Source organism: Filicampus tigris, chromosome 11 (genome assembly GCF_054856515.1).
Source record: "Filicampus tigris isolate MCC_2025a chromosome 11, RoL_Ftig_1.0, whole genome shotgun sequence".
NCBI classification, from domain to species: Eukaryota; Metazoa; Chordata; class Actinopteri; order Syngnathiformes; family Syngnathidae; genus Filicampus; species Filicampus tigris.
Genome location: NC_141227.1, coordinates 18460627 through 18486082, shown reverse-complemented (window position 1 = coordinate 18486082; position 25456 = coordinate 18460627). Strand labels below are relative to the sequence as shown.

The window sequence follows — 25456 nt, the reverse complement described above, 5'->3', positions numbered from 1 at the left end:
CCTAACCCTAGTTGGAAACCTTAATTTGTAACCTAACCCGAGTTTGAAACCCTAGTTGGAAACCCTAACCCTAATTTGAAACCCTAGTTTAAAACCCTAACCCTAGTCTGAAACCCTAGTTGGAAACCCTAACCCTAGTTTGAAACCCTAGTTTGAAACCCTAACCCTAGTTTGAAACCCTAACCCTAGTTTGAAACCCTAACCCTAGTTTGAAACCCTAATTTGAAACCCTAACCCTAGTTGGAAACCTTAATTTGTAACCTAACCCGAGTTTGAAACCCTAGTTGGAAACCCTAACCCTAATTTGAAACCCTAGTTTAAAACCCTAACCCTAGTTTGAAACCCTATCCCTTGTTTGAAACCCTATCCCTTGTTTGAAACCCTAGTTTGAAACCCCACCTAGTTTGAAACCCTAACCCTAGTTTGAAACCCTAATTTGAAACCCTAACCCTAGTTTGAATCCCTAGATCTGAAACCTTAACCCTAGTTTGAAACCCTAGTTTGAAGCCCTAACCCTAGTTTGAAACCCTAGTTTGAAACCCTAACCCTAGTTTGAAACCCTAACCCTAGTTTGAAACCCTAACCCTAGTTTGAAACCCTAACCCTAGTTTGAAACCCGTTGGTAACCCTAACCCTAGTTTGAAACCCTAACCCGAGTTTGAAACCCTAGTTTGAAACCCTAGTTGAAAACCCTAATCAAGTGCTGGAGTTTTTATTCTTCAAAAATGTGACACCATTTTAACCTTTTTCTACAAATGAATATCGGCTTCAAATATCGGTTATCGGCCTCCATGATCACTAATAATCGGCATCGGTATCGATAAACAGGAAGTACTGTCCGTTTTTTTTTTCTCTTTCATCTGTGCGGAGCGGTGGTTGGGGACCCCTGCCTTAAAAGCATCCACTTTACACACAAACACTACAGTACCTACAGCAATGACATTTTTTCAGGTACCGCCGTATATGCGATTGCATTGAAGTCTGGTTGATGTCGTTTTCCTTCAGGATGTGCCAACCAAGCTGGTTGCCAAGGCAGTGCCCCTGCCTATGACAGTGCGGGGCCACTGGTTCCTGAGCCCACGCACCGAGTACACGGTGGCAGTCCAGACAGCGTCCAAACAGACCGACGGGGATTACGCCGTCTCAGAGTGGAGCGAAATCGTCGAGTTCTGCACCGCCGGTGAGTCAGGGGAAGCAGGCAACACTGTTAATGAATCCATTCCACTTTTACACTAACGTTTCAAAAAAATCTGGAAAAAAAACATTAAATTCTTGGGATTGAATGGCTGGACTGTGAAAAGACAAATAAATATGCCAATGGCAGTGAATGAGTTTCAATCCTTTGTTTGATACAAACTGTTTCGGAGACAAGATTCGAATCCGGTACTTGAAAAGTGTGAGGCAGACGCGCTAACCACTAGCACGCCGCATTGCCTCCCTGAGTTTTCCAGGCAGTCCGTCTTCATACGCACGACTCTTTCATTGTCATGACTATACGTTTGAGGTATCCTTGAGGAAGTCACTGCGCTCTGAAAGATGCTCGATCATCACGGCGGACGTGACCAAGCGCTTTTGTCCACATGATGTATGAGAGCGAACAGTAACGAGATTCATACAGATGGAGGGTGTTACGATTAGGGAAGGACGGTGGGATTAAATAAATCGGCGAGGCGAGCGGATGCAGTTTATCTCGCGATGCAGAGGTCAGGCATTTAATGCCGTAGAGGTTGACGTTGGGGGAGGGGTGTGCAGGAGGTCATGTGATGATGGGGGGGAGGTGGGGGTGCTCATACGCTACGCACCAGCTGGCCGCTAGCACAAAATGATGGTCCCTTCAAATGATGGTAGATGGTGAGGACGTTTGTACTTTCCATCCAGATTATTCCACCGTGCATCTCAACCAGCTCCTGGCTAAGGCTGAGGTGATCTCCGGCCGGATGTTGCGCTTCTCCGTCTTCTACCGCAACCAGAATAAGGAATACTTCGACCACGCCAGGTAGGCACTTTGTGATGACAATACAAATTGTTTGACTGTACTGTACACCCCTGGATTTAGTGTGCCTATACTTCCGGCAAAATCAACATCGGCGCAGTACGCGAATCTGTCCCCGATGTATATATAGAAAGGGGTTTTGGGGGGGAAAAAAAAACCATGTATAGTCAGGCGTCGACGGCGTGAGGTGTGTCATCACAATATTCTAATTGGCGCGTCGGTGTGCTCGAAGGGGAGAAACGGCAGCGACGCAAGAAGGGCGAGCTTGCCCCATGCGCTGCTTTTGTTTTTCAGCACTTTGTCATCATGAAATCTCTTTTTCTCAATTTCCCCTCACTGCGCTAATGTCATTACAGCAGCGCTGAGAATGCAGAAAAGCTACACAAAGCGCCGCGTTTCATTGATTTCATTCACTTCTGCGAATGTAATCAGCTTTGCCTTGATTTCTGAAACACTGCTGGAATTAGGAAAGCGTTTTCAGGGCAAAAGAGATGCGGCCCCTCAGGCAAAGACTCTCTGGACACGCGCGCGTGCTTAATCGAATGCTGCAAACAATTTAGCAGTGACGTCCAGGAGCCTAACATGCATGTTTTAGAAATGCCTGCCGCGGATAGCAAAACTAATTTCTGAATAGTAATGCTGTGGGTGATTTGTGATGGAATAGTGGAAACATTTAGGCTGCTTATTTTAGTTGCGGATATGCAGGCTAGCACCCACTGCTAGCCAACATTATGGAACCGGCAGTTTGGATGATTTTGACAGCTCACACTTTTTTCTTTGTTAGTGTTATTTAAAATGATTCGGTCCTCCAGGGAAGATGTCCAAACAGTCACCGTCCATTCCAATTTTGGGAAGCCCAACACCTCTACTGTGGCCTGTGTCATTTGCCTGAATGGCCAACAAAAACTTTCCAGAAGACGAAAAATGGTGGTCCATTGAGCTGTGTTGGGACTAGTTCTTCCAAACTCTGGAAAATGTTGATAGGAAAAATGTATTAACCGCTCATGCACTTCAAACGAACTGTCCACGGTTCTTGTGAAAGAAAACAATTGCTGTTATTGATGTACTAGTGAGATTGCTGTTGTCATGGCGACTTAGGTTGAAAACTTTCATGGATGATAGAATTCGAAGCAAACTAGGCAGAGAGGTGGTCATCTGCCATCTCGTGGTGAACACAGTTATTGAAATTAAAAACTGCTCAGCATGAGTAAATAGTTTTATTTAAAAAAATGGATTAAGAGCCACTGAGTGGACCTCCCCTGGCCTAAGACAAGATTCGAACCCAGAACCTCTTGAGGAATATGTGCTAACCACTACTTCACCATACTTTTGATTTATATGTGCTCATCGTGACTCAGGCGGGCTGATTTGATTTGTTTTGCTCCTTTCCAGGGAGGAGCACGGCAACCGGATGCTCCCCTCGGTGAAGGACAACAGCGGCAGCCACGGTTCTCCGATCAGCGGCAAGCTGGAGGGTCTTTTCTTCAGCTGCAACACAGAGTTCAACACGGGCAAGACCCCGCAGGACTCCCCGTACGGCCGCCACCGCTTCGAGGTGCGGGCCGACGCCCTTTTCAACCCCGACACCAACCTCTACTTCGGGGACTTCTACTGCATGTACACGGCCTACCACTACGTCATCGTGGTCCTGGCGCCCAAGGGCTCGCGGGGGGACGACTTCTGCAAGCAGAGGCTGCCCGCCCTCGACATCGCCGACAACCGATTCCTCACGTGCCAACGGGAGGAAGGCGGCGGGGACGACGGCGACGGCCTGGTCTTCCGCCACGCCCAGGACGTCATCCTGGAAGTGATCTACACGGAGCCCGTGGACCTGGCGCTGGGCACGGTGGCCGAGATCAGCGGCCACCAGCTCATGAGTCTGTCCACCGTCAACGCCAAGAAGGACCCCAGCTGCAAGACCTGCAACATCAGCGTGGGACGTTAGCGGGTTGGCGCGGGGCGGGGGAGGGACTCTGGGGGCGGTGCACTGCAGCAGAGCAACACTTGCATGAAGCGGCGGGTTTAAGAACACGCACACACACGCGCGCGCGCGCGCACATAATGTACGCGGTGCATAGTGTCAGACATCAACACTCACAAACAAGTACAACTTTTTGTTGCCTACTGTTAACGGCTTTTTTTTTCACCCAGAATCCACATTCTGTTGGACTAATGTGACAAATGCAGATTATTTACGAACAAACAAAAACATTTCTGGTAATACAGTCGTGGGTCCCCTGCACATAATGTAACGTAAATACATAACTGCGAAAAGTGAAATCTGCGATACAGGAATACTGTGTCTTTTTTGCGATGAATAATAACATAAATAAATGAATATTCTAACTTTGTCTAATATACCGAGCTTTTCTCCCATAAAGATTTTTTTCATCGAAATAGTCCAGCTTTTTCGCCTATATTGTCGCCTTTTGAAAAGGATCAAAAAACAACTTAGTTCCCGCGCTACAATTTTTTTTCATAAAATTTGCGTAATACGGTGACTTTTTTAAATCGAAAAATACAACTTTATTTTTCTCATGCTGTTATAGATGATCAAAAAACGACTATTCTCGTAATATTATGGGGGGTAAAAATCAAAACATTGCAGTGTTATGAAAAATGTGTAATATTACGAGGGGATCGATATTTTCTTGAGACAAAAGTGGGATGACTGCACCTAAATGTTCTCAAACACACACACTGCACTGTCAACACATCTCCATCCATGAAAATGCTCCCTTTTCGCCAACGCTAACAAACACGACTTCTTCTCTGCTTGATTTACGTTTTCTATTGTTTTCCTAACGAACACTTTTGTTTTCTTTTGCTTTGTTATTGTTATGCAGAAGCATCGTTATTCTTTCTAACTTGATTTTCATCCTTTTTGTTTACTGATCCAGCGGGGGATACCTCGCTACCTCCAACTATGGCATGGACTGATACTTCAACTTAGTGAGGCTGCAGCAATCCTGTTATTTCTTTAAACCAAAGGATTTAAAAACAACGAAGACTTAAAAAAAAAAAAGCTGTGGAAATCGGACTGTAACTAGTGCAACAGAACTTGAAAGCGTCTGTGATGGACAAATGTGATAACCTTTAAAAAAAAAAGAACAAAAAAAAAGCATGATGCAGTCTTTTTGCAGCACGGGTGTACTGTGAGTGTCGTCGCCATGGCAACCCTTTCTGCAACAGTCATTCTGTTGTCCTAGTGTAGTGGTTGGTGGAAAGGCCCCCCAAAAATGTCAAAAAAATGTTCCGTGGGATAAATGTGAAAAAATATTTATTTTCTATTGATACATTCATATGTACATATAGGGAGGTTATTATAGAGTGTTATATAAACCAGAAGTGCACAGAGCTCTGATTCATGTCATTGATAGCATTTAAGTGGAATATCCATCAAGCAAACTGCGCGACATCAGCCGGCATACAAAGATGACGAGACACAATGTGGAATTGTGATGCACTGCAAATGACAACATTCACAAGGTTGCAAAGTCAAGATTCAAACGGAATAGTCATAATAAATGAAAAATATATATAGATGCACATATAGCACAATGGAGGATTTAAAACCTTACACTGTTTCAATGATTGCATTTGATACGAAGGAGTGGGTCAAACTGACAACAAGGGAGAAAGTCCGAATTTGTCTTTTTTTTTTCTTGTTTTGTTTTGTTTTTAAAGTTGTATTTATGAGAAAGAAAAGGTCGTAACATTACATTTCTGTACACGCTAACGTTAACATTTTTATTGAAAATATAATAAACTTTAATCGTTTTCTCCGCATATTTTTTGTCGATAAAATAAAAAAATTCAGAGTACAGTATAACAACTTTATGAGAAACATTTAGTTTGTAATATTACGACCTTTTTTTTCTTGAAAGTTTTAATTTCTAAATTGTTGAAATTCTTTTCCTCAAATTTGTTCTTGAGAAATGTACGCTTTCCTTATGACTTTTTTTTTCTTGTAAAGTGACTGTTTTAAAAATGTGATTTAGTTTACGGTTAAACAATTGAGTTGTTTTTTTTGGGGGGGGACAACTACATGTAAATTTAGGCATTTAGGAAATTTTGCCAAGAAAAAAGTTTTTATGAAAATTTTATGAATAAGTTGAGAAAAGGTCCTTTATTTTAAGCGGCACTATCACAAAAAAGTTGTAATAATATAAAACTATAACAATAGAAAGTCGCAATATTACGAGAAAAAAAATAATTAAAAGAACAAAGAGTCGAGAAAACTTGATTTCCTCAACATCACGAAAAAAAAGTCATATGTGAACAAAACAGTCACATTACAAGAAAAAAGGTCAGGTATTATGAAAACACATTTGTTGATTTTTTTTTCTTGAAAAAAATACAACTGTCCTCATTGCTTTGTGACTCTCATAATTGTCCTTTTTTTTCTTTCTTTTTTTTTTTTGCTCTGTTCAGCATGGCCCTATTACACCCTCATGCAATTGACGCCTTTTTTTTCCCCCCCAGATATTCAGGAAATGCATATTCCACAATAATGACAAACAAAAAAAGTCAGTGCCATAATTCACCTACACAAATATTTACATAACTCCCAATGTACAATAACATCATCATCAAGTTTAGAGTCCGAAAGCTCGACAACATACACTTGCTTTCATTCATCGTGTGCTTTTTGGACTAAAAATAAATAACTTACAACGCCATTGTCCTCCTGTAAAGTGCATCACCTTCATCATCGTCATCGTCATGACCAAGTCCTGTTGGGTTTGGACAAAACGCTCCACTGTGAAGCTCAGTTGCTCTTGGCTGTGTCCTGTTTTTTGCTGAGCAAAGCCTCGAGCAGGCGCAGTTTGGCTTTGAGGTTCTTGTACTGGCAGTACTCCTCCGCCATGGGCCCGCGGTCCTCCTTCTGACAGACCCTGTGGGAGGACAGGCCACAGTTTACTCATCAAGCGTTTTTTTTTGGGGGGGGGGGGGGGTTGTTTTTGGGGCTCGCAGCAGCTTCCTTAACCGCTCGACGCGCCCTATGTTGCCTTACTCGGATTGTACAGTGTCGATTGTAATCCAACTAACAAAAAAAAAAAAGACTTTCCGCAGAATGTGTACAGAGCAGAAAAAGTATGTACAGTTCTTTTTTTCCTGTGCTTTCCATGGTGTACTAAAGTGGAGTTTCTTTTGTGGAAGTTTTTTTTTTTTCCCCCTTGCACAGTGGTGCCTTGACTTTGAGTTTAATTCCTTCCTTGATGACGTCAATAATCAAGGAGGGGGTGGGGGCCGAGGGGACAGTGGCCCTGGGCATCCACAGACCCTTCTCCAAATGTTGCAAAAAATGTAAGACGCAAACAGAAGAATGCAAGCCCCGCCCATCAAATGGATGGCAAATTATTCAATCTTTCCCTATTGATACGAATGGAAATGCCATAACTTGGTTCCAGAGCCCCAAGAAAAAAACAACCAAAACTTGTGATTTTTATTACGAAAAAATGCAGTACTTGACTCCATAAAAACATACAGTTGTAACATAATTAAATAGAATGTAAAGAATGAGAATTTTGTGTGCGGTCATAAAGAAGACAGTCGCAATGAAGCTGCGGGCGTATTAGTCATTTTGCGCAGAGGAAAAAGAATATATGCCCGCGAGTATTGTTGTATACTCTTGTCTGCAAGTGTCGCGACCATTCTAATATAAGTTGTTTCAAGGTTTCGAAGTACTGCAACATCGATGCTAGTATCGTTAGCCCGTATTGTATATTAGCCTTAAGCGAATCCTTATTTTTTTGTAGTGTACAATTAACTTCCAACTCGGAGTGGCTATAAATGGCTTGAAGCAAGTGCAAGGAAAAGTTTTTTGAAAAAATGTTTCACTATCTGTCAAACTGTGAACGTTTTTGCTCGCAACTCGGCTCCCATCTCCAAAAACTCGCGCCGGGTCACTCGTAAGTCGAGGAATCACTGTATTTCATTACATTTACTGAATTATGTTCATTGTTTTTGCTGTAACCAAATGCTCCTTTTTAAAGATAGAATAAAACTGAAAAGCAATGTACCGGTATTTGTGGATGTGTACCTGCCACTCAGGGTGTAGAAAAGATCCTCAAACTCCCGAAGTGCTCGGTGGAGCCTGCGTTTTTCCAAGCGGGTGATCCGAAGATGATCCAGTAATTCCGATCTGCTTGATGAATAAAAGTCACAATGAAGGGGCCCTGGTGAGCCCTTTTTCTTGGCCAAGAATTGAAATGATCGTCAAACTTTTGAGACCATGCTGCACAAACAAAAAAAAAAGTTGACTTAATTGCTCCAAAAATTAATTATGGTATTACTAAAAAAAAATTGTGAAATTGTGACAGGCAGAACAATTCAATGCTCTTCCACTAGATGGAGCCCTACAATTACTACATGTTCACCGGCATACACATGCACACAAGAATTTGAGCTTTCAGGCATGTTAAGGCCAACAAAAAGGTGGCGAGAATACTGACAAATAGCCGCTCCAAGAAGCCCAACAAAAAAATTACCGTCCTGACAAAAAAAAAAAAAAAAAAAAAAGATTGATTGCACACAATTTATACCTGGAAGCCTCATGGAGTGTTGCCATGGTGACGATCTGCGGCTGGAGAGACTTGACTTCCACCAGAGGCGACACCAGCGGCGTGTCGGACATTTCCAAAGTGGGAGGGGGGAGCGGGCCCCCTGGTGACACGCACTGCTGCCTTGGGTTTTGTTCTTTGGGGTGGTCGTCGTCGGAGTCGTCCTCTTCCTCCTATGCTCACACGCACACGCGCACACACACACACACGCACGCACACACGCGTCGTCTTGGTTTGAACAATAATTTACAAAATGCATTTAAAAAATGAGCTCCATTGATGCACATGGGACAGAGTTTATGTAATGTGCCCACATTGTCACAAGAAGGCAGCAGAGTACACTATTCTAGCCAAAACAGGTTGGGGGTTTTTCACATTTTGAAAAAAATCTTCTCCAAATGTTTTCAGTCATTTATTTTGCTTAACAGCAACAAAAATGTGATTTAGTTTCGATTTGCATAAATGAAAAAAAAACAAAAAAACACATCTTAACGGCAAAGAAAATGTGATTTTGTTTTCATTTGCATAAAAACAGACAAGCAATCAAAAACATGTATCTCTAAATTTTGTGAGTTATTTCTTCAGATTAACGACAAAGAAAATCACATCGCATTAAAAAAAAAAAAATCCTACATCCCGAAATTTTGTTGGTATTTCTTTTGATTAACAACTCAGAAAACACAATTTTGCATAAAAACAACATACCCCCCCATAAAATGTGCTTCACTGTATTTCTTTTTACACAAACCACAAAGAAACATATTTTTTGTGTGTGCGTTTGGCTTAAATGTTATTTCACTATGAGTAAGTGACTAAGGGAGATGAAGCTCTCTTTGAAGCTCTTTCTACTCACAATGGTGGTGATGAGTGTGCAGGTGGCAGAGGAAAGCAGCAGCTGCTTGAGGATGCGGTAGCGCTCGTACAAAGGTTTGACCAGCGACTGCTCCTTCGCACTACTCTAAAGACACAAAGGGAGAGCGCATTGTTATTGAGAGCACCATGCAATTGGCACACGTTAGAGTATTTCCAAAGATGTGGAATGAAAAGTTCAGTCAAGTAGCCCTGCTGAAAAGATTTGTGTTTTGCATTAAAACACAATGTACGTAAAAAAAAAAAAAAAATCAGACTATAGTGACTAATTTCTTTTAATCCAAAACACACGCAAAAAATATTTTAAATTAAAAAAAAAAAAAAAACATCCTGCATTTCCAAATATTTTTTTTTTTTTTTTTTATAAAAATGGAGATTTTTTGGGGGGGAGTGTGGTTCTTTGTGCACAAAAACAAAAACTCCCCAAATAAATGAAATCAGAATTTTGGATACTCTTTATGTTGTACCCAAAACACAAGAAAATTTGTTTTTTTGTGTTTTGCAGAAAAGCAAAAAAGCAAAATAGGAGAAACAAAAGCAAAAAAAAAAAAAAGTATCCATAGACAGAACCCACCAAAAAGATTAAAACACAAAAATAATGTACCGGTTCTTTTTAACTAAACTTCAGAAAGTATATTTTTGTTGTATTACAACAACAGAAAACCACCCAAAAAACAAGAAAGATGACAAGACCGATTTGACCTGCAATATTATTCCAAATCAATCTGGTTCTTCTTGCCCTGAAATCCCAAAAAGGTTTCAATATCAGTTTAGTACATTAGTGCACGTCTTGTAACATTTGTGCATCATGTATACATCAAACGCATCCAGGACATGAATACCTCAAAGCCTGAAGACCATCGCTGGAAAATTGTTACCGGAAGAGGTCTGATGACATCACGTAAAACCCGGCGAGAGATAAGACGGTCAAATCAAAAGGTGCTCTTACCGGGCGTCCATGCAGACTCTCAAAGTAGAGCAAACACTTCTGCAGGCTGGACTTCTCCATGCTCATCTGCGACTGGTTCATCTCCTGCACGTCGAGACGCACCACGGTCAACGTCGGAAAAGTCTTACTCGCCCCGTTCGATTGAAAGAAGCCAACCTTGATGCTGTCCGGCAGGCTGAGCTCTCGCCGCCTCTCCGTCAGCGTCCTGCCGATGACGTGGAGCGTTTCCTCCACGCTGGGCTTGGCGTTGCTGTTGTTGTTCACTTGCTGAAGATCCAGGCCCGAAAGGGCCGCCTCGCTCGGGTTGCTCCTTTCCAGAGCAGGGTGGAAATCGCTTTTGGGGACGACGTCGTCCGCGTGACACAGCTTGAGCTCTGCACGAGCACACAAACGAACAAACTTAGCTCGTGGCTGAGAAGGCCGATGCGGCTCAACATTAGGTACGGACGTCTCCACAACATTATCAGAGAGAAAAAAGTCACTTTTGATTCCTTTGACTATCTTGTTCTTATTGTCAATTGCAGTTGGCAGTGGTGACAAAATACACGGAATCATACTAAGATTGACTTCTATCAAACACATGAAGAAAACGTGTCTAGTTGTGCTTTACATTAAAAAAAAAACACACACATTTATGTCTAAAGAACAATAGAAATATGTATATATATATTTTTTTTAATGATTATAATTATTTCTTTTGACAAACAACAAATATTTTGGGGGGTTTTGCATATAAACCAACAAATACAATAACAATCATGTATCTTTAAATTATAAAAATTATTTTATAAAAATCTATTAGTCAAAGCACAAATAAAATGTGCTTTGTTACATTTCACATACAAACAAGAAATAAAAAACGTGCACCTCCAAATTAAGTGGAGGGACATTTTAAGTTATTTCTTTTCTTATGTTTCAGATTTAAAAAAAAACAAAAAGATGAAGAAAAAACTGAAAAACTACCGGCACATTTAAAAAATTCACTGTAGCACCAAATTTTCTGAGCTACTTTTTAAAATCCCAAACATAAAGAAAATGTTCTCTTTTGTGTGTCTAGCAGAAAAAAATACTCAGTTCAAATCAACCTAAAAATGTATTTAAAAATTGTGTGACTCATTTCATTCTTACATTGTTTTTTTTGGTTTCATGGTTTCTTTTCGCATTCTAAAAAAAAAAACTTTTTGAGTTTCTTTTGATTAATAACAAAGAAACTTGTTTTTGTTGTGTTTTGCATATAAACTACCAAATAGCCGTTATAAAACATTGTGAGTTACTTCTAGTTCACGATAAAGAGAAAAAAAAAAGATATAACTCCAACTTTTTTGGGATTAACAACAAAAAATGTTTTTTGTCGTGTTTCGCATCAAAACAAAAGTGTAAACCAAGTACCTTTTAGCTGCTTGCGGCTCTTCAGAAGCTCCTTGATCAATTTGGCAACCTCGGGATGTGCGGTCTTGTCATAATAAGAAGGCTGAAAAAACATCAACAGGACCACATGAGTCACCTCCCAAACTGGTGATGTGACGATAGTGATGGCGTGGTGAGACGAGGCCTTCCGGGCTTGCAGGCCTCAAGCGTGACTCAGTGGCTTCGACTTTGATGTTCACCTTGAGCCTCTCCTGCTCAAAATGCTCCTCCAGCTGTCTGATCCGCTTCCTCAAGGTCTGAACGTGTTTTTTCAGCACCGACACGGACAGGGAGCAGTCGTCTGCTTCTGCGCGGACACTGCAGCGCGCCCTGCAGAGGGAGGGGGGGGAAAAAAAGTCAATCTATGACAAGGACATATACAATTCTAAAAAAAAAAAAAAACAGGATTGACTTTTAAACAGTGGTCAACATTAAAAGGTAAAACAACACCAAAAGGTTATAAAAAGGTCGCAAAATTTGAAGCCTACATTTTTAGGTTGATTTGGATTTCAATTGAGTATTTTTTTCTGCTAGCCATGACAAATATTATTTGTGTTTTGGATAGTATTAAAAAAAAAAAAAAAGCTTGTTAATATTTGTCAACTGTGGGCATGTGAAGCCCTTTGAGATTGTGTGATTAAGCGCTATGAATAAACTTGACTTGATTTACTAATACGGCAAATTTTGGATTGTTTGTATATTTGTATGCAAGTTATTGGGTCTTAGTATTGTTGTAGTCTTAATTCACGTGTTAAAAAAAAAAAAACAACTCTAAATGCTTCATCTATCAGGAGCGTTTCGAGTGCTCCCCTTCCTTCTCAACGTGATGGAATATTCCATCATCTCATTGATTCAGCGAAAAAAAGTTACAAACGAGAAGGCGAGAAGGAAAACAAACAGTTTTTATCAACAACAACAACAACAACAAAAACGCAGGCTTTAACCTTTTTCATGGTGACCGACAACAGCAATTAATTTGATTTTAAGGACTTTATCAAGCCTGGTAAATAACAATATTTTAAAAAGGTATCCCGAGGTGGCCAAATTCACTTTTTAGTCCATGATAAAAATGAATATTCTGAATCTTTGCAGTCCAAAGGACAAACGACGCCTCAGAACTGTGACAAAAGCATGTCAGAGACACAAAAATGTACAAAATGTCTGAAGGGTAGCGAGTGTCTCTTACATGCGTATATGCTGCGAGCACGGCGGCGACGGGGCGGTGTCGGGGTCCGAGTTGTAGCGTAGGCTGCCGCTCAGGTTGGGGCAGCGAGGCGACGGGACGGGGCACTCGCCGGTGGTGAAAGCGGAGAGCGAGAGCAGGGGGGGGCCGCCCGACGAGCTGGCTGGGGGGTCGGCGTGTCCTGGGGCTCCCTCAGGAGGAGAAGCGCTGGACGGAGCAGGAGCGCATGAAGAATCCTGCCATGGGGCAGGTACTGCCGGATAGAGAAGAACACAGAGAAAGTTGAAAGGAGATCGAAGTGATTTCATTTATTATGTAATAGGCCGATTAATCGGCCTCAGAAAAATCCATATCGGCCCTAGGATGAAGTATTGTGTATACATTGTGCTATATTTTTCTATCCTTACGATATTTGGACCAAGGTATATCGCAAAGGTTACTAGGCCTTATTCTTGCGAAATATGTTTTTTCTAATTATCAAATATGAAAAAATATACGATAAAATCCTGAACTGCTTTGAGGTTATATTCGTTTTTTGGGCCAACTATCATTTTTGACCAAATGTGTTGTGGCAGAGTAGCACGGAGCGCGAGTGATTAGCATGCCTGCTAACAGTTGTCAGGTTCTGATACAGGAATTCATTGACACCTTCTGAGTCGCGATGGTTTTCAACATTCCCCAAAAACAATCACACAAATGATTCCATTTTTTGGAGCACGTCACTGTGGACTAGTGGTGAGCAAGTTTGCCTGACAATTCGGAGGTTCAATCTCACCGCTGGCCTTCTGGTGTGGAGTTATTTATTGGCAGTTTGTCTATATTTAATATGTATTGGGCTGGCAACCAGTCCAGGGTGTACCCCGCTTCTTGGCTACAATCAGTGTGCGTATTAGTTTTAGATTTTTCACTACAGTTAGTTTTTAGTTTGTTTTGACTTTGTTTTGTCTTTTTTTTTCTTCAGTTAATTTTAATTTGCTTTAAGTGCAAGATTATTAGTTATTTTCATTTGTTTTTATTTTTGGAAAATGCTTGGATTTACTTATAGTTTTTTGTTTTTTATTTTATTCGTTTTAGTATTTGTTTTAGGTTTTTTTTTTATATACTGAGCGTTTGTTGAGTGTGAAATAAAAAAAGGTCACTAAGTATTGTGTAATAGAGTAAACTACAATAATTCTCAAACAGCTGCTTGAGCTTCCTTCCTCTGTGTGAAGTAGAGCAATGCTCAAATAAATACATTTAACTCATTCACTGCCAGACATTTTTCAGACCCTTTTTTTACCTTAACGTTTGAAAAAATAAAATATATATCTATATAATTAAGTTCCTGGGATTGGATGGTTGGATTGCGAAAAGACAAATACATTTGTCAATGGCAATGAATGAGTTCAAATTTTGAACCCTGAACGCTCATGTATGATATTAACCGACAAAGATGAAAATGAAGGACATTTTCGCTATAATTTTAGTTTTAAAAATGCAGTTTCACTTTTTTTTTCTGTTTTCTGTTTTTCTGAGTGCATAAAAAAAAGGATTTTTTTTTCAAATTTGAGTTTTAGTCATTTCCTTAGTCTTCGTTAACTATAATAACCTTGGTGTGCCGTGAGATGTTTCTGATATTTGAGTGTACCTGCCTTGGCTCAATCAATGTCCGGAAACTTGGCATTAAGGAACAAACCCCAAAAATAAGAAAACAATACAACAGATGACAAGCACCTTAAAAACACAGATATTTGAGTGCGTGCGTGCGTGCGGATGCACTCACTGCGCAGTGATGACTGGATCGTGTCTTGAGCTGGCGTTGTCGGAGGCGAGTGGAGGAGCGGCTTGTGGTCTAAATGCGGGCTTGGCTGCCCGCTCAAAAGAGGCTGCTGGTGGGCTGGCAGGTTCTTTTGCTCTCGGGGGTCTTCTTGCTCCAAGTCGGGGGGGCTAAAATCAGACTCCAGTGCTTGGAGCTTGAGGGAGGGGCTCTGGAAGCAGAAGCAGAACATGGCTACGGGCGCAGAGGGGTGTCTTTCCTGAGCTTCAAAAGTCCTCCAGAGGGACGAGGAGAAAGTCCTGCCCAGGAAAGGCGTCACGCCGCGTTTAGTAGTAAATGCTGCTGGCCTCCGCCTTGGCGTGCCTCACGTCTTGAAAATAATCGCCTTGCTCGTGACGGCGCTCAACCCCAAAAAGTCAGAAGGACCGCTGTCCAAACATGTCGGCGTCCAAGCGCGCGATCCAGCACAGAGGTCCATTATGCAGGAAAACACGACGAGTAGAAAAGGAGGATCGACGCACATGGCATTGCTTGCCGCCCGGCGTTCCCCGCCTCAACTGCCTCCACATGGATTATTCATCAGGCGCGGCAAGAAGGGGCGCGGCGGGAATACCGCTCGTGTCGTTGCGTGCGGCGTGGGTGTGTGCGTGCTCGGGGAGATGAGAGGAGATGAGGAGGATGCGAGCGGGGCGGGGGTTACCACGGCAACGTTGTCAAAGCCAGCCAGGGCGGCTACGCGATGATGGCGCTGCGGGAGTCACGTCGCTCTCCTGCACGAACGTGGAGGCTGCAATGAGAAGCGGTTTTGCTTTGAGGCGTTTTGGGGAAAGGGGGGGGGGGGGGCTGGCCATGTAAGTCGCTCTGACATCATCATCATCATCCTCATCATCATCATGGCTTCAAACGCTGCTTTCTCACGCTCCTACACTGTTCATTCATAAAAAACACAGCATTGTGCGTCACAAGGGCAGGGAGGGAGGGAGGGAGAGAGGGAGGGACAACTCATCGATAGATGAGGCAGCCGCAAACAAGCGAGCATGTTTCAAGACAAAAGTCCGAAAAAATGACTTACGCGAGCATCGAAGGTGCCCTGTTGTCACAGATTAGGAGTCTAAAAATGGCAGCAAGGATGGAGTGATCCATTGTACGTCATAGCCTGGGTAATTGTCAGTGTGTGTGTGTGTGCGTGCGTTTGCGTGCGTGCGTGCGTCAGGAGAAGCGCCGCCGCCTCCTCCTCCTCCTTTTGCCTAAAGGAGGACAAACACAGCGATGATGTGTCATTGTGCTGCAGTCCATTGAGCGCGGCACGTACACACAAGGAAAATGCTCCATGGCAGTGGCAGTTTACAGTGTGACATAAGACACATGGCAAACAAAGTGCATCATCAACAGTCCTGTACTGTAAAAGAAAAAAAAATACACACACACAAAAAAACACGTTTTTGCACACATTTGCATTACGGGTGTGACAAAAAAAAACGATTTGAATCCCCAAATTGGTTTTGTTTGGATTTAAACAATTTTCATCACATCAGTTATTTTATAAAGTGATACTCATTTTTTAAAATTTTATTTATTGTATATTTTATTTGTTATATATATTTTTTTCTCATTTTGATACGAATTTGGCCAAAGAATATCCAACTAAAAACAAAACACCTTTGAAGTGACCACTAATAACCTTGGACCAAACACAGTAAACGAAAGACTCTCCCCAGCCCTCCCCCTACTTTAATAAAGTTTATTAAGTACAAAATATTTTCAATTGTAAGATACAATGCTGGAAGGGTCTTTACTGCTATAACACCACCGCCCCAAAGATGTAGTGCACCAGAATCAAATCGTTCCTCTTTAAAATGTAGCAGTCTTTAAAACTCGAGATATATATATAGAATCACCTTTTATTAGATATGCAAACATCTAATTACAGCACAAGTTCATTCATATTGTATGACAACAAGAAGCGCACTGGACCGTTCCCTCTTGCAATGAGCCGTATCGAATCGACTCGTAATCCCAAAGAACCGAATCGCTCCACTTTTTTTAGGCGTTTTTTTTTTTTTTAATTCAGTTTAAGTCACATGATTTTAAACAAACAGCAGTCTTTGAGTACAATCTGTGGCTACTCTACCCAACTGGTCATATACACAACTATGACTAATAGAATCATACTGTATGACTATAACTAATGCGACAGTAATGTCAACAACATATGATGGTTGAGTCTTGTCATGAATAAAATGTCAAATGTAATGGCTCTGTTTGGAGACATGACACAAATGGCGTCTCTATTTCTAATCATTCCTGCAAATCTGTCCCAAAATGTGTGTATTTGTGTGCTGGTGTTTGTGTTGCTCCGAGGCCATCTGGCAAGTCCATTAAGGTTCTGGTTTAGTCATGTGTGACATCAGTGAGGCACAAGCGAGACAACCTGTCCTGCAGCTCTGCTCTCTGGAAGCAGCGTGCCACCCACCATACTAGGTCAGTGCAAAGAAGCCAGTTAGCGGGCACGTGCGCTATCCCCGCCCCACCCCCGACCCCCGCGGGGGGTCCGTGTTATTTGGACTGGAATCATATCAAAAGCGTGTCTGTGGGCACCGCGCTGCTCCAGTAACCCACTTGTCACACAGAGCGCACGACGAGCGGAGCCAAAGCGAGTCAAGCTGGCGCAAAGGGAACGACCGCAGCGTCCCGAGCAATCGCGTCACGTCAGCGAAGATGGAAACAACAATGTCAGCCAGGGCCTTTTTGAGATGAGCAGACAACGTAGGAGCAAACTTTTAAAAAGTGACATGACTTCTTTTGTCACGCAAATCAGACACCGACTACTTAAACTGTCATCATTGAAAATCATTAGGAACCTAATTTAGAACTGAATGTTCCTACAAGATTACCGTCGCCGTTTATTTGAACAAGTATGAGAAGTATACATAATATAGGATAAGACATTTTACTTCACTTAACAAGAACCATTTGAGCCTGTCCGCTGATAGTGTAGTGGTACACACGCCCGAGTTGTGTGCGGGCAGCGTGGGATCGATTCCCGCTCAGTGACAGTGTCTATGTGTGCCCTGCGACTGGCTGGCGACCAGTCCGGGGTGTAGTCTGCCTTCGCCCGTTGACGGCTGGGATAGGCTCCAGCAACTCCCCGCGACCCTGTATAGGATAAGCGGTTTGGAAAATGACATGACATGACATTTGAGCCTGCAAGGTTAGGGTATGGTTAAGACAGCACTTCCTGTTAGCGCTCTTATTTTGAAACCCATTCACACCGCTTCTGGTGCACTACTTAGCGGACTGATGCTAACTTTACGACACCAACAGTAATCGGAGGTTTTCCCATCATGCTTTGTTGCCATTAAAAGTAACACTTGTGATTGTGTTATGTCTCTTTAATGTGTTTATTGTACAGACAGGGTGTAGTATAGTCACAGTGTTGTTTCTAATAATTTATTAAATGATTGCTTCTTTTGGTATTAAGTTATTGTGACTTGGGTAGGCAGTCTGTACCATATATAATGCAATGGCCTGCCTAAAATGTTGTTTATACATTTGTACGACAAGGTGATAGTCGGATTCAAGTGTTTCAAACGGATCCGGGGACTGGTAATTCGCCAGAACGTCCACACTAGTCACTTCGGGCCTGTACCGGTAGTATCGCTAAGTCGAGCGCAGGCCTCCGCCAAGGCTAAAGAGGAGTGTAAATCCATTGGTGAGATGCAGCCCATACCAGCTGACTTTTGGCGGGAAGTTGGGTACATCCAAGACTGGTAGCACTCGATTGTAGGGCACAAATAAACCAACAACTATTCACAGTTTGGAGACTTCAATTTGGAATGTTGGGGGATGTTGGGGTTGACATTCGAACGCCAAAACTCAGACTTGTGAGAAAGTCAGACTAACCAATAGCTCGCCATGCTGTCCTGAAAAAAAAAAAAAAAAAAAAAAAGTTTGTCCCTGGCTGTTTGCGGTGAATTACAAAATCTATCGTGACTCAGAAGGTGTCAATTAATTCCTTCATCAGAACCTTCAAACTGTGAAGCAGACGTGCTAACCACTAGCTCATCGGGCTGAAAAGATTTTTAATAATCAAATGCGGGATTTTGTCCATGTTTCGTCTCGGAAGGATGAGAAGATCACACTGTGACTTAAAAACTTTTTTTTTTTTAAATCCCTATCCGTCCCTTTATCGTGAAGAATATCAAAATTGCATCTTTTATTTTTTTCTATCGCTGCGTCGGCTCTGTAGCAACAGATGAATCACGTAAGACTTCAGAAAACAACAACATGCTTTTCCATGGACATGGCCAGCAGTCAAGCATACAGCTGACATGAGGGCGGCTTCCATTAGCAAGGAGAGTGCACGCATGATGAGCACTCCATCGTCAACAAGCCACTTCCTGGAGGCAGACCGGCTCATCCTCTGCCTTCAATTACAGCGTGAGCCCAAACACACGCACGTAAACAGTACGCGCAGCACCATGTCGCCAGTCGTTGTCGGTCCAAGTGGGCCACAGCGTGCACACTGCAGCACTCGCATTCAAACATAATCACTCGACGCCATTTTTTGCTGCTGAGTTTCTTGCTGGCAGACACCCATGAAACAATTAAGCGATTTTCATATTGACATTGCAATGTAGTAGAATCCTTTTTTTTTCTTAAACTATTCTTGATTTCACTCGGTCGGTCGGCTTTATTTTTTATATACAGTGGACCCCCGCATACTCATGTTTTGGCACGTGTAGATTTGCATATCTGCAGATTATTTTCTTTTCTTTTTTTTCAAAGAATTTGGGGGGTTGAAATGATTTTTTTTCTACCCCCCAATGCATTTCAATGGGTGTCAATTATTTACTGTATTCACGGGTCGGTCCAGTCCCTAAGCCCTGCAAATAGTTGACTTATTTATTTATTTATTTATACAATGTGTAGCTACGTCATGCCTAAAATGACAAGTTGAAGTGATGAAGGCACAGATTTGTTTGCATTATTGTTGTAATCTGATTTATGACTTGCTGACATGTTTACGCCACACTTCTTTGGTAGAATTTTGAGAAGATGACATCGCGAATGCCTCACAGACGTCAAGTCAAAGTGTTCAGTAAGTTAAAAGCGGCAATTGAAGTGCAAATCTTTCATTTTAATTCATGCTTCATTTGCTTTTAAGACTAACCAATAAGAACAAAACATTTTTGTATCATAAAAATAAATACATTGAATATGGTTTATTGTAAATACAAATTAATTTATTGCTTGTGTATGTTGAAAAGAAGACCTTAAAAAATAATCGTTTATTAAATCGCAATCGCAATACTGAGGGGGAAAAAAATTGTAATTAGATCATCTTTCAAAATTATTCAGCCCCAATGCTAACAAAAGTGCAGTCTCCATCTTGGACTACTTAACTTGCTTTTTATTCATTTTTTATTTTTGTATTTTTTTTTACACTAACTCAGGGGCAGAGCCATGGGTGGGCCTGGGTGTGAACCCAGATTTACAGACTGCCCACCCAGTGAGATTCATGAAAAAATATATACTTTTACATTTTTATGAAATTGTGTATTTTTTTTTTAATTGAATATTAAGAATGGCATAATTGTGGTTGTCTAAGGAAGATCCAAACTTCATATTATTCGGTTTGTCATTTTATTTGAATATACGATGTGTCGGGACAGGAGGATTGTGCAAAGTGAGAAATATTCAGGCCCACCCTGATTTGTCCAGACCCACCCATTGGCCATGTTCTGGCTCCGCCCCTGCACTAACTTAAAGTCTATGCATACTACTTACATTGTTCATTGTTCATTTTTTCCTTTATCATGACTCATCTTTTTTGACTTTGCCAAGAACTTCAAAAGTCACCTCAGAAGGGGTTGGAGGACGCCGGGGAAGGTGGGCGGGAGATGGCGGTGGGCAGAGGGAGGATCTTGTGCTTCCTGAGGAGATGGACCATCACGGTGTTGCACACGTTCTGCTCCTCCAGCATATCGGGTCCTGCGGGAACTCTACAAAGGAAAACAAATGGTGAGACACATAAGCACCCGTGTGGCATGTCAGCCAAAACATTGGAAAACACTCCCATCTAGTGGAGGGAATCATGCATAGGAGAAACATCATTAGTGACGCCTTGAGATATCGTTCTTGTTCAAGTCCTTCCTCATGGAAGGATTTAAGCGCGGTAAAAAGATCAATGAGGAGTGAGAAGATCAAACCGGTAGCATTTCGTTTTTGGCAATGCGCCATCATGAAGAAGTCATGCTAGCAATGTTGGCGCGATTGAGAAATGCTTCTCAATTGACCTAACTGGTTAAACAAAGGTTATATAAAAAGACTGTTTGAATCTTGCTAGCAGCTTCAAGACGACACACTCATACCTCATTTAACCTCGGAACTATGAGGCAGACATTCTAAACACCACATCATTGTGATGCTATTAAATTAACAGTATGAACCAATTGGGATTTTACCCCATTGCTCCCGGGCTCCCTTTATTGCCGCCGCCAATATTATAGACCATTAAATGGGGTGATGAGCTGGTCGCCATGGCAACAAGCCAGCCAAGTGCAAAAGTGGCTTCGAGGCTGCTATTTCGTTGTAATTGCTTGAACATCACCAATATGCGAATTCAAATGACTCGGGGCGACGCGTTCGGCTTGAAGTCATCGCAATCTCAAATGCGGAGTGTAAATATAGAACGTCTTCACATGAACCTTTTCAATCAGTACACAAGGTACAGACCACACCAGCATGGGGGAATGTCGACCAAGGCTGGTCGGAATGACAAGTCAGGACGGCTTACGTAAGGTGAACGTATGGGTTGTTTCGAGGCTCGGGTGGCAAATATGTGCAAGAGTGACAGAGGTCGAGCTGTCAAACAAGCTGTCGCGGGCACCATGGCGAGCGCACGCGTTGAGAACACACGTCACGCTTTCACACGTTTCAGTGACAAGTGACACGTTTCTAGAATTACAGTGGACACAAACACATCCTTCAAAAACACTTTTGCCAGTCTAAAACGTTTCAATCGTGTACAGCTTGCATCTAAAGTAACATTTTAGGATAGTTGATTGCTACGTGCAGTGGATCCACCATTTTAAGTGACTGACCAACCGCAAATAAAGTTCAGACGTTGTAGCAGGCTTTGCCTGGTGTTTTATTTTTTCCTTTCCCGCAGAAGCTTATGCAGTTCATAACTCCCACCGCCTTTCCTGCATGCATATAGATCAAGAGTGAAAGCGTGAAATGTCCCCGGCAACAACTTACTGAAAGATGCAAGGTCCAAAAATGGTGGCGAGAGTGTCCACCGTCATGTGATTCAACTGGCTGCAAGCCGCCACTCTGGAAAGGAAGTTGGCGAAGTACAACAGGATGGTGAGGTTGTCGTCCGGGATGCGGCTAAGATGTTTTTTCAAGGACAAGTTCAACTGGGTCTCGTCTGTGCTGGCTAGGGAGTGAACATGATAAAGGACAAGAATTTGCATTCATGAAGTCTCACAATCTTGTGATTTCATCTCGGGCTGGGCTTTTGATAAATGATATGAATGTGAATTGAAATCCAGTACTTGATTTTTGAATGTTCCAAACACTTTATTTTAATCAACAATCGGCCAATTCACGGTTAATCAACTATTAAGCCCATTCCTAATGAAAATACGACTGGCAGTTTGGAAAAGTCTGAGAGGAACGCTAAAGCAGGATACACATACCAACAATCAATGGTCTGGGAAATGGAGTGGTAGTCAAAAACAAAGCAACCTGAAGATGGCGGTGTTGCCGGACACAAATAGTGGAGCGGCTGATTGTGTCTCACAAATCATTCAGCATAATAAATGACAAGAGTTTGTAGCTGCTACGTAGCTACCAGATAAGCTAACAGTTAGCCTTGCTTCTTCCATCTCTTCTTCTAGTCATTACACCGGTGTCAAACTCAAGGCCCGAGGGCCAAAGCTTGCCGCATTTCCCCCTTGTTCATAACCAGTTATCCGCCATACATATGAGAGAATGATCAAATGCCGGCGAAATGATCTAATACATTGGTTATCTCGAGGACACCAAGAGCAACCCCAATTGGCAAATGTGTGAAGTCACTTAGATTTTGCTTAGAGCGGAAGTCAACCTAAACATATTTTTTTCAAGAATATGTTCTATGCAAGCCCCCTAGTTGAAACAAGGCATTCTGATAAATATTGCCTTTGTGGAATAAGAGTTAATCCCCCGTTTTTAGCCATCTCCGGGGGCGGCCATTTTGTCATTTCTGTCGACTGAAAATGACATCACAACTGCTCAGGGCTCAGATAACGACCAATCGCGGCTGACCTGTTTTCTGAAGCTGCTGGGAACATATTCTTGACAAAAATATGTTTGGTTTGATTTGCTCTTTGAGAGGCATCAGATTGTGCTAACCTTAGCTCTAATTTCCTCTACAGATCCTGATTAATTTTATTGTAACCTTGAAATCTATGGCCTTTTTAGTAGACGTCGTCTTAAGTCGTAAAGTTGCACTGGTTGTAAAAGCAACAAGTGGCTGTAACTGGCAACTGGCAAGTTGCATTTCCCAACCAAGTCTAGATTATGCAAGAAGATGAACCGTACCTCTGAAGGTCTGGATGAGATTTCTGCGTTGGTACTCTGGGATGATGGGGTCGGGCAGCTGTTGAAAGAAGAGCTTGAGGAGCGAAGCTACAGTGGACACTTGTTCCAGCTCCAGTTTGACTTTCTCGCCATGATCCAGCCGCCACCTCAATTGGTGGATCTTCGTCGCCGAGCCGCCCACGCAAAAGAGATCCTTGTAGTCCATCGCTGATGACGAAAGAAAATGGAGTCACAAACGGTTTCAGAATGAATCACAGAATAAGACATCGTGTCATAGGACGTGGGCATCACTAACCATTTTTCTCCAAGAACTCCACCATATCTCGTAAAACAAGCGGTATCCCATTGATCATCTTCCCGTTTTGTCTCAGTGTCTGTAGGGAAACGCCAAACACACACTTGGGCGCCGCTCCAGACTTTGGGACCCGGACAGGAGCAGTTAGATTTGGGTTGAAATGAAGACTGAACCACATCCTTATTGCCGAAGACCTTTCGTGCTGTAAGGGGAGAGGTACAACAATGTGAGTGGCTTACTGTCAGGGTTTCCTGACCTTTACTGGCAAACACTTGACACTATCCCCGCTGCACACCGAGCGATGCAGCCGAAAGTGACTGAAGTGGACCATCAGAAAAGAGCTAGTTGGCGTTTCTTCACCACACACCAAGTGATTGAACACCGCCCATTTATCTTGTAACTGCCAACCTGTAATTAGTAGACAGCGTTGGTATTTTGAGAGGCTGTGGGCTAGGATCGATCGCCCCATTCACTTACTGCACTCATACAGTTTGGCTACAGAGACTCTCCACGCTTTACTTTCTAAGCAGATGTATATAATATCAAATTTTAAATATCGCTAAATATTATTGTAAACCACAAAATACATTACTGGCAAAGACACAGAAATTCCGATATTCAAATCCCAAACCTCCGAACTGTGAGGGAGATGTGCCTCAGACCAACTCCACCATGACAATTAGAACAATAGAAAAACATTTGTCTTCAAATCAAAATTACACTTAATAATTTTAAGGTTATTTAACCTCTAGATACCTCCTAATAAAAATAAAGGTGGAAATAAGTGACTGAAGATTTACTTACGGAGAATAATGAATGTTTTCCTCCCATGTTGCAGCCAAATGGGCTTGCACGGCAAGCACTTGACTCTCTTGGTGTTTTGTCTTACTTTCTTTCATTTGCTGCCATTTGTTCTCAGAAAGGGTTGCCTAGTGAAAGACAACCCCAGACTTTTGTATTAGAGTTTGAATGTGGTCTTCAATTAATAGCTCAAGAGAGCCATTTAATTTAGACTAGGGACTAACTAATGAGGTCAGCTTTGGCTGGCCAAAAAAAAAAAAGACTTGCGGAGGGAAATGAAGCAACATACTGATTGACGGTGCGATCGCTCCGCGCGCGCGTTTTTTTCCCCCCCAAGTCAATTATATTTTAGAACCCGAATAACTAAAGAAGCTTGAGCATTGCTGGTTTTAAAGTAAAGTAAATACTACAATACCATACTGTGTGTGGACAGAGAGTGTTTGTGTTATACTTTCTTTGTATCACGGGACTGCTGGACGTATGACGAAGAAAATGTGCGACGTTTTGAAATTTGAATTACAACTCCCAGGTTTAACATGGAAACGTAAATAATAACCGACTGACCGACCTACAGGTTTTGTGTAATCCGTTCATATACACGTATTGGCGTTGCGGTGATGTGCTTATCATTCTAAATCACGTAATGCCGACGTTTTCCTTTAACGAACACTCGCGTTATCATGGTCATTTACTTCCGTGTCTGTCAACGTCACAAGCCACGCCCACAGCGCCTGTCACGCTCACAACAGCAATATCCTAAATGGCATGTAAATAAACTATGTTTTTGTGGGGGGAAAACAAACTACTATACAGAAACAATCAACGTTTTTTTAACACAATCACATGCATTCAATCTGCGCTAATAATTTGACCCATGCACCTAAATAATAAGGTAACCAAAATATCAGAAACTGCTGTCAATTTAGTAGTCAGTTAACATGCATGTTTTCGGGGGATGTGGGAGGAAGCTTACAATAAATCCATCATAAATGTTCGTACAATAATCAAATACTTGCTGACTCCATCCGTGCACTGCGTAAAAGA

At 42.1% G+C, this 25456-nt stretch overlaps 3 protein-coding genes across 5 annotated transcripts in view; 1 reads left to right on the top strand and 2 right to left on the bottom strand.

Annotated features, from left to right (window-relative positions):
* The window catches only part of phyhiplb (phytanoyl-CoA 2-hydroxylase interacting protein-like b), a 47632-nt gene extending 40957 nt beyond the window's left edge, over positions 1–6675 (top strand). Inside the window, exons 3-5 of the mRNA XM_086045194.1 lie at positions 1006–1180; positions 1879–1996; positions 3386–6675. Coding sequence (XP_085901320.1) covers positions 1006–1180; positions 1879–1996; positions 3386–3938 — 846 coding nt within the window. The 3' untranslated portion in view covers positions 3939–6675. The remainder of the gene's footprint in view (positions 1–1005; positions 1181–1878; positions 1997–3385) is intronic.
* Positions 4837–14969, bottom strand: fam13c (family with sequence similarity 13 member C). Its single transcript, XM_086045193.1, has 10 exons — positions 14731–14969; positions 12972–13221; positions 11986–12115; positions 11768–11849; positions 10535–10752; positions 10379–10462; positions 9413–9517; positions 8542–8732; positions 8040–8141; positions 4837–6891 (listed from the first exon to the last, which is right to left on the bottom strand). The coding sequence occupies exons 1-10, from the start codon at positions 14954–14956 to the stop codon at positions 6765–6767; spliced, it is 1515 nt and encodes a 504-aa protein (XP_085901319.1). The 5' UTR covers positions 14957–14969; the 3' UTR covers positions 4837–6764.
* A 400-nt stretch (positions 14970–15369) lies between these two features.
* Positions 15370–25081, bottom strand: LOC147140019 (protein FAM13A-like). Of its 3 annotated transcripts, none has more exons than XM_086045196.1 (6): positions 24416–25081; positions 23612–23813; positions 23317–23523; positions 21988–22168; positions 20587–20729; positions 15370–15511 (listed from the first exon to the last, which is right to left on the bottom strand). In XM_086045196.1, exons 1-5 carry the CDS (start codon positions 24440–24442, stop codon positions 20588–20590), a joined length of 759 nt encoding a protein of 252 aa, XP_085901322.1. In that variant the 5' UTR covers positions 24443–25081; the 3' UTR covers positions 15370–15511; position 20587. The 3 variants fall into 3 exon arrangements, with proteins under 3 accessions (XP_085901322.1, XP_085901321.1, XP_085901324.1); XM_086045195.1 differs by lacking the exon at positions 15370–15511 and adding an exon at positions 15885–15971; XM_086045198.1 differs by lacking the exon at positions 15370–15511 and adding an exon at positions 15885–15971 and having other exon boundaries at positions 24981–25028.
* Between the last annotated feature and the right edge of the window lie 375 nt (positions 25082–25456).